The sequence below is a fragment of the Trichosurus vulpecula genome, chromosome 6 (genome assembly GCF_011100635.1).
Source record: "Trichosurus vulpecula isolate mTriVul1 chromosome 6, mTriVul1.pri, whole genome shotgun sequence".
NCBI lineage: Eukaryota > Metazoa > Chordata > Mammalia > Diprotodontia > Phalangeridae > Trichosurus > Trichosurus vulpecula.
The window spans coordinates 245,015,915-245,033,675 of record NC_050578.1 but is presented as its reverse complement, the minus strand read 5'-3'; the positions used below and the strand labels follow the sequence as shown (position 1 = coordinate 245,033,675).

The following is a 17,761-nucleotide window of genomic DNA, read 5'->3' as shown; positions in this document are numbered from 1 at the left end:
AGCACCTACATTAAGGGAACTCCAAGGAGTTTTGCACCTTCTCCTTCCTAACTTTAAAGTCTTGGACTTCCTATGTGCTGGATGGAAAGTTAACGGTGTAGTGGTGTGAGTCCCCCTGCCTCTACCCTCTAACCCCTCTTTCAAAAAGCCACAGCCCTATGCCTAAAGCACAGGTTAGACCATGCCATGTCCCTGCTCAAGAAGCTTCACTGGCTCCCGACTGCCACCAGGGATAAGAACAAAACTCCTCTGTCTGCATTTCTAGCCCTTCCTCATCTGCTTCCAATCTATTTTTAGAGACTGATCATACACTCATCCTCTACAGCCTAACTAAACTGACGTACTCACTGTTCCTCATATGCAAAATTCCATTTCCCCATCATGCGCCCTTGCATAGGCTATCTGCCACACCTGGACTGCATTCCCTGCTTACCTCCACCTTGTAGAATCTACCTCGCTTCCCACATATCACTGCTCAGGGTTCTCCACCTACATGGGGTTTTTCCTCATAGCCCCCTCACTCTAGTCGTTACTGTTCTTTTTTACCTTGAAATTATAGAAGCACAGAATCTGAGAGTTGGGAGGGACTTTGGTGGCCATATGACCCAATCCCAAAGGAATCCCCATTGTAACCTACCTATGAAATGGTCATCCAGGTATGGCTTGAAGACCTCCAAGGAGCAGGACCCCACACCTCTTGAGGCAGCCCACATTACCTTTATTCACTCTGTGTAAGTGAATACACACCCACACCCACACACTCACACACCTATGTTCAGTTGTAAACTGCACCTACATTTTTCTGCAGGTAGGGACTGTCTTTATGGGAAGCAAGGAAACAGACACGATTTCATCTCATTGGGGAAATAGGATATTTTCTGAGCATCTCACACACTATCAAAAGCCCCAAAGTATTCACATCCTTGACCTAATTACAAATCATTTTTGGAAAAGCAGACTTTCCAATTGTCCAGAGATTGCCAATTAGCCCATTTAGAGAAGATTCACTAACAAGAAGGGAGGTGCTGGGATTAGCAATTGACATTTAAGTAGGTTATTTTGTGACTAGGAGGAATAGACTCCAGGATTTTCAAATAACCATCCAAAAGTCTGAGATGAGAACCAGCTTTCCTGTTCTCTCTTGTGACATTGGACAAGTAACTTAATCTCCCTGGATCTCAGGTGCCTTCTGGCTCTAAATCTATGATCCATCATTCTTCCCTTCCCTCCTTCTTTCCTCCCTTCCTCCTTCTTTCCTTTCTCCCTTCCCTCCCTCCCTCCTTCCTTTTCTTTATTTCATTCTTTCTTCTTTCCCTCCTTTTATTCTTCCTTCTATTTTTCCTTCTTTCCATCCTTTCTTTCCTCTTTCCTCCCTCCCTCCCTTTCTCTTTCATTCTTCTTTCCTTCCTTCCCTCTTTTCCTTCCTCTCTCTGTTTTTCCTTCTTTCCTTCCTTCCTTCTCTCCCTCCTTCCTTCCTCTTTCTCTTTCATTCTCTTTCTTCCTCTCTTCCTTCCCTCCCTCCCTTCCTTCCTTCCTTCCTTCCATCCTTTGCTTCTTTCCTTCCTTTATCCCCATTTCTCTCCATCCCATTTTTAGAGTTAATGCTTTATGGTCTTCTTTCAAATTGATTTTTTACCTGGATCCCAATGGATCAGACCTACCAGGTAGATACATTTCTACTTGGGCATAAATTAATGATTTCAATCCATTCCAGTTCTAATTATAGATACCATGTCTAGTCTCAGCTCCATCTCCTACAACCCCTAGCATGAAGGCTCAGGTCAAGGGCTGTCTCCAACAGAGGGTCCTTGCTAATCCTGGTTACTGGTCCTCCCTGAAATTGCTTTGTTTTTCGTTTCTATCGCTATGCACACATCATTTTTCCTCGGTAGACTGTAAGCTTTTTGAGGGAAGAGACTGTTTATTTTTGCCTCTATTTCTAATACCTAGTGCAGTACCTGGCATATTTTGTTGTCTTTCAGTCTTCGTGACCATATTTGGAGTTGTCTTGGCAAAGATACTGGATTGGTTTGCCATTTCCTTCTCCAGCTCATTTTAAAGATGAGGAAACTGAAGCAAACAGGGTTAAGTGACTTGCCCAGGGTCACACAGTTAGTAAGTGTCTGATGCCAGATTTGAACTTCCTGACTCTGGGCCTAGCACTCTATTCACTGTGCCACCTAGCTGCCCACCTGGCATGTAGTAGGCACTTAATAGACACTTGTATTGAACAGGTCTTGCTCTGAAATCTGCATCTTGTCATCTATTTTTTTCAAGTCACTAACACTCCAACCCCATACATCGTAAAAACTTTCTTAATGTCATTTTGTAGCAATAACTTGTTACGCCAACCAAGCCTAATTAGTGTCACGGTAAATTGGGCACTGGCTTAAGAGTTATTTCTTTTCTTTATTGAAAATAAAACCACATTGATTCGATTTGTGAAGTGGAGGCGATGCTTTCCAATTTGGCTTTATAACGCTGGTTATTTCCATAGTGAGTAAAGGCTCACTTGAGCTGGCAAACACTCTGTCTTTCCTAGGGGGAAGCATCTAGGCCAAGCCTCTTAGTTGCCCTGGTAGATCTTGGATCCCAAAGCTATGCTTATGTTATTTATTATACCACTTATTTATTTTCTTTTTGTTGATATATTTTAACTCTGCAACATCTTTACTTCCTAATGTATTCCTCCCTCTACCCTACCTAGCAAACCATCCTCTGTAAGAAAAAAGAAAAAGGGGCAGAGGGTTAGGGGAAGCATTTCAGCCAAACCAACCAACCCACTCACCATACTTGACAGCATGTGCAATGTCTACACCCATGGTTCCCCAAGTCTTCAAAGAAAGGATCATAGATTTAGACGTGGAAGGAACCCAACACTATTACTTCACAGAGGAGGAAGCTGAGGGTCAGACAGATGGGGTGACTTGCCTGAGGTCATATGAAGCAGTAAAGGACAGAGGAAGGATATGAACCCAGGTCCCCTATTCCAAAGCCAGGCCTCTTTCCAGTGATTTTCTCAATTCTTCTTCAAGGCTAAGCTTGGTTGTTAAAATGACACAGAAGAACGCTTGATTTAAAGTTCCACTCCAAAGTCATAGAATCACAGATTTAGAGCTGGAAGGGGCCTGAGTGGTCATCTAGCTTAATCCTCTCATCTTAAAGATGAGAAAATGGAGGTCAAAAGAGATCAATTCAATAAACATTTATTGAGCTTCTATTATGTGCCATGGGGCAACTAGGTGGTGCAGTGGATAGAGTGCTGGATCTGGCATCAGGAAGACTCATCTTCCTGGGTTCAAATCTCACCTCAGACACTTACTAGCTGTGTGAGCCTGGGCAAGTCACTTCACCCTATTTGCCTCAGTTTCCTCACCTGTGAAATGAGCTGGAGAAGGAAATGGCAAATCACTCTAGTATCTTTGCCAAGAAAAATGCCAAGTGGGATCAGACATGACTAAAACGAATGAACATTGCCAAGCAATGGGGATACAAAAAGAGGCAAAAGACAGTCTCTGCCCTCCAAGAATTTACAATCTTGTGACTTGCGTAAGGTCACACAATTTAGGTGACAGAGCTTAGATTTGAAACCAGGTCCATTGACTCCAAACCTAGGTCTTTTCCTACTCTATCATGTTGATCAACCCTAAACAAACCAGCCAGATGACCAGCTCAGGTCAATGAGTTGGTTTCCTGCCACACTCAGCTTCCTCCCAGGGGTCTCCTTTCATTTATTAAGTACTTAGTATAGAGGACCTTGAAACCAGCACTGTGGGGAACACAGAAATGAATGAGGTGTAATCCCTGATGTCAAAGAGCTCACTGAATAGAGGAAGAGGAAATGAATCATTTCCTGTATATTCTCTCCTCTCCAGGTTTTCATGATGCTGCTCCCTCTTGGTTCTCCTCCACCTGGCTGCCCACTCCTCAGTCTCCTTTGCTGGAGCCTCATCTAGGTAGTGCCCACTAAACATGGGGTTGTGGCCTGTGCCCCTCTTTAAGCTCTATACTATCCCACTTGGTGACTTCTATATTGGTCCAGTTATCACCCCTAGGCAGATTCCTAGATATGTCTATCCAGCCCTAGTCTCTCTTCTGAGATCTAGTCACATATCATGCCTTATAGACATCCTGAATTAGATGTGTGGCAGGCACCTCCAACTCAACATGTCTAAAACAGAACTCATTATCTTTTCCCCAAAACCTTCCTCTCATCCTTAACTTTCCTATTTCTATGAGACCTGGGAAAGACCTTCATTTAGAAAGGCTAAGGTTACCCACTGCATCCTGGGCCATCACCAGTTGTCTTGACTTCAATGAATGGAGGAGAGAGTGAGGCTGATGACTTCATGCATCTCTGCCTCACTCAAATCTCATTCATGCACAAGTCGAGACATCGCCCTCGTGATGTCATTGGTCCTCTTCAAGAATGAAGGATGAACCACAATAACAACCGTGAGTGCATCATCATTTGCATTTCCGCTCCGAATTCATCTTCTATCTCTATTTATCTCACATGTACCTAGTTATTTATATGATGTCTCCCCCATTAGAATTCTTGAGGACAGGAATGGTATTTTTGCCCTTTTTTTCTATCCCAAGTGTTTAGAAGGATGCCTGGAATACGGTAAATGCTTAATAAATGCTCGTTGATTGACTGACTGGCTGATGACAGATATTCAGATGTTGCATTTTGTGGCCAGTCCTGGAAATCTCTGTGACCCAACCTTATTCCTACCTGTTCTGTTCTCAATCTCCATCCACCCCTGGGGACTCTGAACTTACTTGTCTTTTCTAGTAAAACTCCACTCAAGTGCTCGTAAGTATAGGTGTTTAATAAATGTTGACTGACAGATGGTTTCAGTTTGGTTCAGTCTGATTTGACCCAATAAGCATTTACAAAGCACCTGCTCAGTACAACACAGCCCCTGTCCTCAAGGAGCTTATATTCAACTAAGAGTTTACATTCTCTGCAAAGGGTTTCAGAGAAAAGGAGTTTTGTTTTGTTTTGCTCTTGCAATGTACCCTCTTTCAGAGGGAATTCTACATCTCTGCAAAATGCATAGCCCTAAAGTTCAGCTCAAGAAGATGGAAAGGCTAACTATCTGCCTGAAACCCAGGAGATGGAGTCAGCACTGAACTCTCTGTCTCTTTTTTCTCCAATTTATGACACGTTTACACATCAGAGAAAAAACCCGTCCTAGAAAAATAGATGTTTGGCCCAGCACTGAAGCCCAGGCAGGAGGCTTACAAGACTTGATGGATGAAATTTTCCTCTTCTGGGGGAGGGGGCGGTAAACAGTTTAATAAAAACAATTGAACAGCAAAGGAAGACAGATTGAAAGCTGGAAGGGACCTCAGACACATTCCAATTCAACCCTTTCATTTTACAGATAAGGAAACAGGGGTAGTAAATTCTTTTTTTACAGATGAGAAAACTAAGTCCTAGGACTTGGCCAAGATCACCCAGCTAGTAAGTGGAAGAGACAGGATGTAAACCCAGGTTCCCCAATTCCAATCTAATCCAACAAGCATTTATTAAATTCCTACTGTATGCCAGGCACTGGGTTCCCAAAATTAAAAATGGTCCCTGTCCTCACAGAGTTTCTACTGGGGATGAACAGCACAAGCACAAAAGTACAAGATATATACAAATAAACATAAAGTAATTCCAGCAGAAGAGCTTTAAGAATGGAAAGGATTTGAGGAAAGCTGCCTGTAGGCATTTGCTCTGAAGTTTAAAGGCGGAGTTTCCAGGAGGGAGGGAGCGTCACAGAGGTGGGAGATGATACATTGGCTGCCAGGGAATGGGCCTCTGAGCCAGTGAGTGAGTGAGGGGCAGACACGCATAAGCAGCCCGCAAAGACGGGGCTGGAGCCAGATTTAGAAGGACTCTCGATGCGGGACAAAGCAGACTGGATTTTATCTTAGAGGCCTTTGGGCGCCACTGACAATTGGATGCTCTTTCCGCTGGACCGCAGATGAAACCTAGGAGGTTATTACATCTTCCTCCAGCCCTGAAACCTTCTCCTGATTGGCCAAACCACCTCCTTGGGACTGTCCCTCACATTGCAAGGGAGCCGAAACAAATCATGTAAAAAGTTCAATTACAGTCTTCTTTCTCACGTCCTTCCGTCTCTCCCCTTTATCCTCCTGCAAACGCACTACTGAGCCCCGAACTTCAGATCCCACCAGAGTCCCAGTCAATATCCTTGATGTAGGAGAAGGGATGACAGGCGCACCCTGCCAACGACCGCCCAGGCGGAAACGCATCGATTCCCGCACCCGCTGTCCCTTTAACATCGACCACGTTTCCCGAGCAACTTACCTGCTTTTGGGTTCGCCAAAGGGAGAGGGCGCCTCCGGCTCGGGATCCAAGGCATGGTCGATGTCTTTGGGGGCTTTCTCGTACATCTTTCTTTCTGTCAGAGCCTTGTTCCCCTCGACCTGGGGGAAGTCATAATAGCCTTTCCGCTTGGCCTTGAGGCGCAGTTTGTTGCGATAGTGCTCAATGTCAGACTTCTGCTTCAGGGCCTTGTTCACCTGCGGAGGGAGCGGATTCTCAGGAGTGTGACCGAGCAGGTGCGCGAGGCTCTGAATCAGCCGGCCGGGGCTTTCCCCAGACACTGCCCTGCATTTTTATTTTTTGGTTCAAACCTGTGAGTTCGTTGGTACACGGAACTTCTGGAGAGGAAATTCCTTCTACCACAGCAAAATCGGCACCTGTTTTGCAATTTGTAATCCTGGAGACCTGGCTGGGAGTAATGAAAGATTAAGTGGCTTGTTCACGGCTACACAGCTGATCTGAATGAGAGGCTGACCTTGTACCCACGTCCTCTGACTCTGAGGCCAGGTCCCCTCCCACCATAGCACACTGCCCTTCGGCTTGCATTTTTGTCCTCTCTGCGACAATTCAAATATGAGACAGGACATTTTCACCCTCTTGAGAAGAGGCACCGAGGAGGGGCAAAAACGGGGTTTAAGTTTCAGCTCTCCTATTTTCTACTTTTGTGGTCATGGACAAATTCCTTCTTCGAGCCTCAGTTTCCTCATCTGGAAAATGGAGATAATACTTAGACTAAATACTCAGAGACTCTTGTAAAGCATGATGTAAATGCGAACCTTCTGACTTTGAAGCCAAGAAGACTTGGATTCAAGTCCTGCCTCTGACAAACCCTGTGCAGTGAGACTCTCAGTATCTCCAGGCAATTCTCTAAGACGGGGTCTTCAAATTCTAGTAGAAACAGATCTCTGCAGGCTGCCTAAGGACTTAGGAAACCACAAATCAACACTGCCTGTGTTGTGTTCTATTTTAATTTATTAAACATTTCTCAATTACATTTTAATCTGCTTCAGTCCCACTAACAGCCTCAGAGCTTCTCAAGGGTTTGACACTTTTGCTCTAAGATATTAAGACCCAGACAGGTGTTAACCTGCATTGATGTAGGGAGTTTCCTCCTCCCAGAGTTCCATATGAAATCATAGGCTCAGGACTTATCCCTAATCCTTATTCTATGCCCCAGGCATTGCAAGCACTGGTAATACAAAAACCAAAAAACATCAACGTAGGGAGTTTTGTCCTCCCAGAGTTCCCTGTGAAATCATAGGTTCAGGCCTTCTCCCTAATCCTTATTCTATGCCCCAGGCATTGCAAGCACTGGTAATACAGAGACCAAAAAGCAGTCCTTCCCTGAGGAGTTTGGATGACAAGTAATGTCCATTTCTTTCCACTGTAATAAACTATAATTAGGCAGTGAGTCTCCGTTGCTGAGAAAATCTTTATCTCCTGTTCTTTGGTTATAGGGAGTCCGGGCAGTAGATAGAAAGCAAACAGAAAATGGGGTGCATATTGAGTTAAGCGATTACATTCACAGCAAGGATTTTGAATTTGAAAACACAGCCATAAAATGGGCAGAATAAGCTGTGTGTGATAGCTAATAGATGAACAGATGTTTGGGTTATCAGGGGACTGGCCTTCACTCAGAGGGGTCCACCAAGGTGGGCCTGAATGCAGGCCATAGATTAGAGGATCAAAGGTTTAGAGGTCATCCTTTACACCCCCTCATTTAACAAATAAGAAAGTTGCCCACAGTAACATAGCTAATTAGTGTATAAAGTGGGATTTGAACCCAAGTTGTCCTGATTCCATGTTCTGGGGACTAGGAGATGGGCTTCCACTCTCAACTCAGTCACTAACTAGCCAAGTGAGCCTGGGCAAATCATGTCATTTCTTCAACCCTCAGTTTCCTCACCCATAAAATGGGAACAAATTGGCCTGACCTACTTGCCTCTTGGGGCCACCACCGTGAGGATCAAATGGAATAATTCTTAATTAATTCTTAATAATTATGTATAAATATTTATGTATTAGTTATTAATGTATTAATAGACAATGTACTCTATAAATGGTCAAGTGTTATATAGATGACAACAAGTGGCAGCAGAAACACTTATATCGTACACTGACATTATCCCATTTAATCACAGTATGGCACCTGAAGGTTGACAAAGCACATTACAAATATTATCTTAGTTTGCTTTCATAACCTTGGGAGATACATACTATTATCATCTCTGTTTTACAGATAAGAAAACTGAGGCAGACAGAGGTGAAGTGACTTGCCCAGGATCACACAGTCAATATGAGTCTAAGGCTGGATTTGAACTCAGGTCTTCCTAACCTCAGGTCCAGTGTTCTATCCATTGAGCCACTTAGCTGCCTCATTTGGCCCTCATCATAACCTTGTGAGGCATCCATTTCTATCTCCATTTTACACATGAGGAGGGCAAGTTCTCAGGGTGATCAAGTAATTGGTCACAGCTACTGAGCCTTTGAGATGGGACTTAAACCTAGGTCTTGCCGACTTCCAGTCCAGTGCCATATCCATCATTAGTCAGCATCGCTAGATGCACCTGCTTCAGAACAACTCTATGTTGGTCTATTTTGACAGCGATGTCTTGTCACATGTTGGGTTTTTTTTTTAATAAAATTTTTAAACAAACATCTTTCGTCTTTTTATCATTTTTATTTCCAAATGTATCCATCCCATACCTCTCTCTACTCAGTGAGCCCCTCCTTGTAACAAAGACTAAAGAGAAAGAGAAAAAAGGCCATTTGACAAATAGATCATGTCTGACAACATATGCTATATACTCAGCTTTTCTCTGGCTCAAAGCTTGGTCATTATTACCACGTGTTCTTAATAAACATTGCGTTTTCTAATGAAGATTCAAATCCACAGTGGAAAATGCACTTTTACAAATCACCTAACACAATTTTTTGGTGTGACTTGGCAGCTTAGATCAGCCCAGGGGTACACTCTGTAATCATCAATGGGGTATTAGGTAAGATAATGAGAGAGAGAGAGAGAGAGAGAGAGAGAGAGAGAGAGAGAGAGAGAGAGAGAGAGAGAGAGAGAAACAGAGAGAGAGAGAGAAACAGAGAGAGAGAGAGAGACAGAGAGAGAGAGAGAGACAGAGAGAGATGGGGGTGGGTGTAGTGCCCTGGCCATCAGAGAGGGAAGACCCAGGTTCAAGGGCCTTTTCTAATAAACCTCTCAGTGCCACTGGCGACTCTGTAAGACTCCACATTGGTGAACAGTCACTTTCCGCGTTGCTGCAGGAAGTTTCTTACTGAAAATATGGATGCCCTCCAAGCTCTACCCAGGACCCTCCTTTCTTCTCCCTCTATGCAGCGTCACTTGGTGATCTCATCAGCGCTCAGCTGTTCAACTATCATCCCTAAGTAACTGATTCATGTTGTCTCTCCTATTAGAATGTGAGTTCCTTGACAGCAGGGATTGTTTTTGCCTTTAAAAAAATTCCTAGGGCTTAGTACAATTCTAGGCACACAGTAAATGCTTAACACATGCTTTTGGACTTGACTTGAAATGCCTTTCATGAACAAAGTTACAGGCCCCTGGTAATACATACATGTGTATGCATGCATGCACATGCACGTGTATTTATTATGGAGTAGGGTGGTCTGGAACTGTACATGCACAAGTGTACATATCTAGGTTATATATGTATCTGTGTATATATATGTATATATGTATTTATAGGTCTGTATATATATACATACACATATATACACACATACATATATACATATGTATATGTATATATATATATATATATATATATATATATATATATATATATATATATATATATACTTTCCACATCACAACTTTCCCCATCATGGCCTTACTATATCATGGGCCAGCACACGAAATTAAGTGGGAACGTTGGGGGACTTTGGCAGAAGCTGCAGACCACACATGAATGCCAGCAGATGACACAGAAAAAGTTTAGAACCTCAGAAATGCATAAAATACATGTATAGTATTGTGTAATATTAACATATTTTGTCATTTAATACCATAGTAATTCAGACTTCTTCTCTGGTAAGAAGGGAGGGCCAAAAAATTTTACATGGATGTTCCAGATCATGGGGGCGCTGCATTCCTAACCCCTGCCATGTGCAAGGGATATTTATGTATACACACACACACATGTGAAGAGCTTTACATGCCCAACAGAGGATGTTATATTTGATCCTGAAGGCAATAGGGAGACATTGGAGTTTACTGGGTAGGAGAATAACATGATCTAGGGCCAGCTATATTTAGATGTATATATGCATACATGTATGTGCACATGTATGCACGCATATGTATGTGTACATGTCTCTGTGTGTGTACACAGCCACACACCCACATATAGATTGCCCCAGACCACCCCACTCTCTGGGACTGCATAGGTCTCAGAAGCTGGTCACCAAAGATAAAACTGAACCAGAAGGAAGCAGAGAAACATAGAGAAGAAAGATCTATTTGTCTCTCCTTCTGGCTGCATTTCTGAATCAACTATAAATCATCATAGGTCCAGACCTTTCACATTGAAAATAAAAAGGTACCTGCCTAGTTGTTCAGAAACAACCTTTCCCTCCCCGGGTTCTCTCGGGTCTGATGACGGATTTTCGTCACCATCTCCCCGAAGCCCTTACCTCTCCATTAATGATGGCTGACTCCTGGCTCCGTTCAGATGCTGGATGGGAAGAGGCCAGCGCGGCTGGCTTGATAGCAATCAGTTGTACGGAGCCAGAGGACGTGTCGAATGGATCGGCCACAGGCTTGCCTGTGCTATCAAAGAGACCCGCTCCTTCTTCTTCATCGCTCACAGCCACTAAGGAAAAATACAAATGACTTTACTCCATGGTGGTTGGTGAGCAAGACGTGGTATAAGAGATGCCACCAGAAGATGTGTGATTGGATAAACAGAAGGGAGGGAGTTATGGAGGGAGAGAGAGAGAGAGAGCAGGGGGATGGATAACTGATGGACAGCCTGAGATCGGTCCGGGCAGCCATGGAATGGTAATAGCCTTCGAGAATGGCCTTCTGTGCTGTAGAGAATTAGAGCTTTCACAGGGGAGGTGAGGGAGGAGAGGGACTGGACTCGATGTCAGGAGTCCCAGACTCTATTCCCACATCAGACACCTAGTCGTTGGATGACCTTGTCATTCGCTATGTGGGACTCAGTTTCCTCATTTGTAAAATGAGAAAGTTGCCCTCTGAGGTCTTTTCCAGCTTAGATCTATGATTCTGAATCTTTGCTACTTACTGCTTTGATGACCTTGGCTTAGAATGGTGCCCAGCACACAGTAGGCGCTTCATAAATGCTTCCTGACTGACAAGTCAGGTGGTCAGACTAGATATTCTCTGTAGTCTCTTCCAGCCCTGGATCTTGGAGCCTATGTCCCAGAATCATTTAGAATGTGAGCTTCTTGAGGAAAGGGATCAGGTTTTTGCTTTTTTTTTTTTTTTTGACCTGGTACTTGGCACAGGGTTTAATAAATGCTTGTTGGTTCGCTGAATGACTGGGCTTCAATCTTCTTTTTTGTGAAGGGAAAGGGTTAGATTAGAAGACCAACAAGATGCTCTGAGGCTCAAGATCCATAATGACATGATCAGTAATCAAAAATAATGTTGATGTTTGGAGTACCTTCAATCACTCAACAAGCATTTATTTAGCACTTGCTGTGTGCACTGTTCTTGTTTGAGATACAAAGACAGACAACAATGAAACAGTCTCTGCCCTCAAAGAACTTACCTTCTGGGGAGGGTGTGGGGAGCAGCAATATGAACATATATACAAAGTATATATAATATAAATGCAAGGTACTATTTTGGGAAGAGACAGCAGCAGCTGGAGGAGTCTGGAAGGGATGTGTGTAGGAGGTGGCCTTTGAGCTGGGCTTTCATTGATACTAGACATTTTAAGAGGCAGATGTGAGGAGAGAGGACATTCCAGTGCTACATGTCAAGAAGTTACCTCATTATTTTCAGCCTCAGGTTCCTTATCTGGAAAATGGGGATTATCATATTTTCATGACCCACCTCCCAGAATTACTCTTTTCTGTTATTTCCAAGATTAATATAAAAGATCCTCTTCACCAACACAGACTCAATAAGCATTTAGGACTCTACTACACCAGGCTCTGATCTAATCAGTGAAGGTTGGCAGACAAAAATACAACTATCCTTGCCCTCAGGGAGCTTATATTTTAGCAGGAGAAACAACACAGACACATAAGAGTAAGCTAAAAAGATAAACAAAGTCATTTCAGAGAAGGGTGCAGTACTATCAATTGGGAGGATCAAGAAAGGTCTCCAAAAGATGGTGGCCCTTGAGCTAAGCCTTGAAAGAGGTAGGGGTTTTATTAGGGAGCAGAGTTGAGGAAGAAGCCCATGGGGGTATGGGCAGCTTGTAAATGGAGCAGCCAGGGTTCAAATCTAGGCCTTCCTGACTCCAGGGCAAGCACAGTTGACTACACAGGTCAACTTTGACCTTGTCTTATTTGGAAGCAGGCCACTACAACCACTCAGCCGCCATTTTGAAATCATGCTGCCTGGACTCTGGTCATCATCTGCCTCATCCTCCTGCTGGAATGTGGGGTCTGCCCCTGGGAGCCCTGAGATCATGCCATCATTTGAAATATAACATAACTCTCCCCCACCTCCCTAGTTCCCCTTAATTGTGTTGTCTTTTCCTATTAGGATATAAGTTCCTCAAGGGCAAAGTCTGTCTTGCTTACTTATATTTATATCTCTGGTATTCAGCAGGGTGCCTGGCACATAGTAAGACCTAAGTAAATCCTTCACTCATTCATTCATACCACGATACCTCCACTTACAAAGCAACAACTCAATCAACAAAATGCTGGGCTATATTTTATCTAGACTCAGATATCAAAGTTAATTTTCCATCTCATAAACATTTGTTAAGTACAGACTGCACTGTGTTCAGAAAAGGGAAAACAAAGCTGAAATAAGATACAGTTCCTGACCTCAGGAAGCTCACAATATTAATGTTATTCATAATGATTGCCAGTCCCTTTGGGTCAAAGCTGCATCAGCTCTAGAGGGCAATACTCCCAAATAGTGGAATTTCCTACTGAAATCAAAAGAATCTACACCTTAGAGGATCAGTCCTAGGAACTTGTCTGATGCACAGAAAAAGTGAGTGCCTTGCTAAGACTCCTTGAGCTAGTAAATATCAGAAGTGGATAGTTTGAACCCTGCTCTTCCTAATGCTAGGCTCTGAGCTCTATCCACCATGGCATATTTCCAATCATAAGTCATTCCTTCTCAAATGACTTCATAGTTTGATTGATTTCTTTAGTCAAAAGCAACACATACCTTCTCCACTAACAACCCCAAAAGGCCAGTTTAAGGAGACACCATCTATTTCCTCGTTGATTCCCCTAATTCAACAGAACTCACCTCTTTCTTGTCTATGGCGATCCCCTGCTGGGGGCTCCTCTAGACTCAAGTCAATCCTACTCCACTGAGCTGTCAAGTTGACCTTCCTGAAGAACAAGTCTGACCATGTCATCCCCTTCTCCAAAAAATGCCCAGTGGGCTCTCTATTATCTTCAGATCATATACAAAATTCTCTGGCTTTTAAAACCCTTCATAACCTGACCCTTTCTTATCTTTCTATTCTTTCCTTTCCTCCATACTGATCAGTCCAATGATACTGGTCTTTCTGCTAACCCTTGAATGAGCTATCCCATCTCTAGACTTCAGGTACCTTCCCTGGCTGTTCCTCACGCCTGGAATGCTCTCTCCTCATCTCTACCTCTTGGCTTCCCAGGCTTCCTTTAGGTCTTAGCTAAAACTCCACCCTCTGGGCAGCTAGGTGGTGCAGTGGAAAGAGTACTGTCCCTGGAGTCAGGAGGACCTGAGTTCAAATCCAGCCTTAAGACACTTACTAGCTATGTGGCCCTGGGCTAGTCATTAACCCTGATTGCCTTGCCAAAAATAAACAAATAAATAAAATAAAATCCTACCCTCTGTAAGAAGCCTCTGCCTGTCCACCTTAACCTCAGTGCCTCTCTTCTGAGATCACCCCCAAATTATCCTGGATATAGCTTGTTTGTACATAATTGTTTGGATGTAGTCTCATAAGTGTCAAATGTCTAAGACTGTGAACTCCTTGGGAACAAAGACTATTTTTTTTTGCCTTTCTTTTTATCCATAGAACTGAGCATATTGCCTGGCACATAGGAGGGGCCTAACAAATGCTCACTGATTGACTGCCTAAAAGTGAAGTGAATGTTCCCATTCCAACAGACTCTTCAGCTCTGATAGCTGAAATCTGCCTTCACTCTCCCTTAACTGAGTGACAGAAGGAATTCTGGGCCCCAGCTGTATCCTTGTGATTTGCTTCTTTTTAAAGCATATCCCATTTAGATTAACAAAAGATTGAAAATGTATTAAGGGCAACTCAGCAAGAGATATATTACGCCCCCTGTTCCCATAAGGAAGCAAGTGGCCAATTTAGGAACAAAATACGTTCTAGGTGTTATGTAAAATATGAATGTTATAGCAATTTATTTGTGTTTTTGCTTCTGTCCACCCTGCCCCCATCTTCTTAACAGATTGAGATGTTATTTAAATTCCCAGAAATACACAGCTTGTATCATTCTCTCACTAAGTGTAGCTCAAAAGATGAGTCAAATTAAACGCAGTAAATGCAGTGCCTTTTGAAGGTAGATAAGGCCTTCCAGAATCCACTAAGAGATGACTAAAGCAGCTTGTTTGTGGCTCCCACCTTCTATGGGAAGTCTTCCTCAAACCCTCTTCCTTCTACTGCCTTCTCTCTGTTTGTGATGTCCTAATCACCCAGCACATAGCTTGTTTGTACATATCTCTTTGGATGTTGGCTCTTTCTTCAGATTATGGGATCCTCGAGAGCAGGGGCTTGTCTTTTGCCTTTCTTTCTTTCTTTCTTTCTTATTATTTATTTAAATTTTTTTGTCTTTCTTTCTAAGCCCAGAGCTTAGCACACTTCTTGGCACATAGTAGGTGCTTAATAAATGCTTATTCTGCTCCTGCAACTGGGATTCATGAGATTCTACTTTATCCATGGGACAAGGAGCACCGGGTAGTGGGGAGGACCCAGGAAGCCTGGGATGAACCCCAGTTACACCATCAACTAGCTGTGGGGTCTCAGACAAGTTACTCGGTTTTCTCCAGGGCCAGACTTCCTGTCTGTTACAAGAGGCTCACAGGAGCTGAACAGCGGCAGTGTAATGGAATGAGCCTTGGAAGACTTAGATTAGTGTGATACATCCCAGCTGTGTGACCCCAGGCAAGTGTCCAGACCTCTCGGTGTCTTAAGTAACACTCTAGACTCATTTACAGATGATTTGTGGCTCTGAATTGGTGGAAGGAGTTATTAGACTGGGAGGTTCCCAACACTGATGAAATCAGGTCTGGACCAAAGAGGGGACATAATAAATGCCCCAGGCATTGAGAGGAGACAAGAGTTCCCCTGGCCTCTGCCCTAGTCAGACCACATCTGGAGGATTTTTGCCAGTTGGGAAGCCATATACTAGAAAAGATGTTGGCAAGCTGGAATTTCTTCAGAAGAGAGCCACCAAATGACAGGTGGCCTGGAAACCATGGTGTCAAGGGGCAGCTGAAAGAATGGGGGTGGGGGGCTCAACCCTGGAAAAGAGCAGACTTGGGGAAGGGGCACAACAGCCACCTTCAGGTATGTAGAGGGTATCTCCTAGAAGACTCATTCTGCTGGACACCAGAGGGCAGAACAAGGGGCTGGGGGTACAAGCTTCAAGAGGTGGATATAGGCTTGACTTCAGGGAACACTTCCTAACTCTGAGAGGTAACCAAAAATGGAATGAAATGCTTCCCTCGAAAGGAAAAGGGACACATTCTCATATGTCACAGTTGCTATAGTGGGTCCTCTTTTCCCAGTGGGGTTGGATTAGATGGCCCCTCAGGATTCTTTGAATGCTAAGATTCTGAAATTTCGAGAAGGTTGGACTGATGACCTTTAAGGCTCATCTAAGGGTAACGTTGGGAGCAGCTAGGAGGCTCGGTGGATAGAGTACAGGAATCAGAGTTAAGAAGACCTAAGTTTGACTCCTGCCTCAGACACTATGTGATCCTGGGCAAATTGCTTCACCTCTATGACCTTCAGTCCCTTCATCTATAAAGAAAAGGGAAAATGGCTTTTGCTAATAAAAAGGCTCTTACCCTGGGCATCTGTGAACTCAGATGAGTTAAAAATTCCATCTTTATTTTCACTCACCTTTGTTACCTTTGTAATCCTATGTATTTTATTTTATGCATTTAAAACTGTTGTTCTAAGAAGGAGTTGACAGTAGAGGCTTCACCAGAAAGCCCAAGGGGGTCCATGACACAAAGTTAAGAACCCCTATTCTACCGCCTCTTCTGGCTTTAAATCAAGGGAGTCTAGGATCTATAAGATGAGGAAAAGGATTACCTGAGGTTCCTGCCTCACAGGGTCATTGCGAAACAATGTGTGTCAAGTGCTTTTTAACTCTAATGAGTTACATAAATGTAAGTGATTGTTATTAGTGACTGTAAAAACTAATAAGAAATCACCATAAACTGTATCTAATCATCCCTTTCACTTGAAGCCAGGAAGTCTTAGAGTTAAGACCTATCTGGGAGGACAGGACCACACATCACTCTCCCTTCTCTGGCCAATTCCTCTACCACGCCATCCCCACTTCCAGTTCTGGAACCATGAGTCATGATCAAATAAACTCTGCCATTGTCCCTGGATGGAGCATGTCAATCTAATCCCCTATGGCCCTACTCACTGTCACCACTAAGATGACTCTACTATATTATATAGGTTTTTTTTTCTTGAACAATAGGGGTATTCTTACTTGTCAGACAATAAAAGGTCCCACTTCATTGGAAAAACAAAAAACCCAAACAAACAATAAGAAAAATTGCATTCCAGAATTTTGCTGATAATTGTAAAAATGATTTTCTGTTCCACTGCCTACCACCAACTGCCTTACCGAGGCGATAATCTGCACTCAAGCTTCTCTGGTTTCCATGGGTTTGGGGGTTTTGTTTGCTTGGCCAGACAGTAGACAATGAGGGTACAGTCTGACTAGATCCTGAGCCCCTGGAGTGCATCTTCTCAGGGACAAACAAGAGCAAATTCAAAAGGACACAGGGGGTTTGCTCCCCCCCTGAGTGAAAGAAAGTACAATTGCTTGTGAGCTTTTCATCTTGGCTCAGTCCTTGCCTATCAGAAGTCATCTGGGAGTAGTGGAACGGGCATTGGACTAGAGGTCCATTACTCCCGGTGTTTAAGCCCATTTCTGCCACTAACTAATTATGTGACCTGAGGCAAGTTGCTCTCCTCTCTGGGCCTCATTCCTCTCATGTGTACAATGATGGGGGTT

At 43.5% G+C, this 17,761-nt stretch overlaps 1 protein-coding gene across 1 annotated transcript in view; it reads right to left on the bottom strand.

Annotated features, from left to right (window-relative positions):
* Positions 1-17,761, bottom strand: part of KIAA1549L (KIAA1549 like) — a 144,722-nt gene that overhangs the window by 59,652 nt on the left and 67,309 nt on the right. Inside the window, exons 14-15 of the mRNA XM_036765125.1 lie at positions 11,012-11,190; positions 6,329-6,543 (exon numbers count right to left, since the gene is read on the bottom strand). Coding sequence (XP_036621020.1) covers positions 6,329-6,543; positions 11,012-11,190 — 394 coding nt within the window. The remainder of the gene's footprint in view (positions 1-6,328; positions 6,544-11,011; positions 11,191-17,761) is intronic.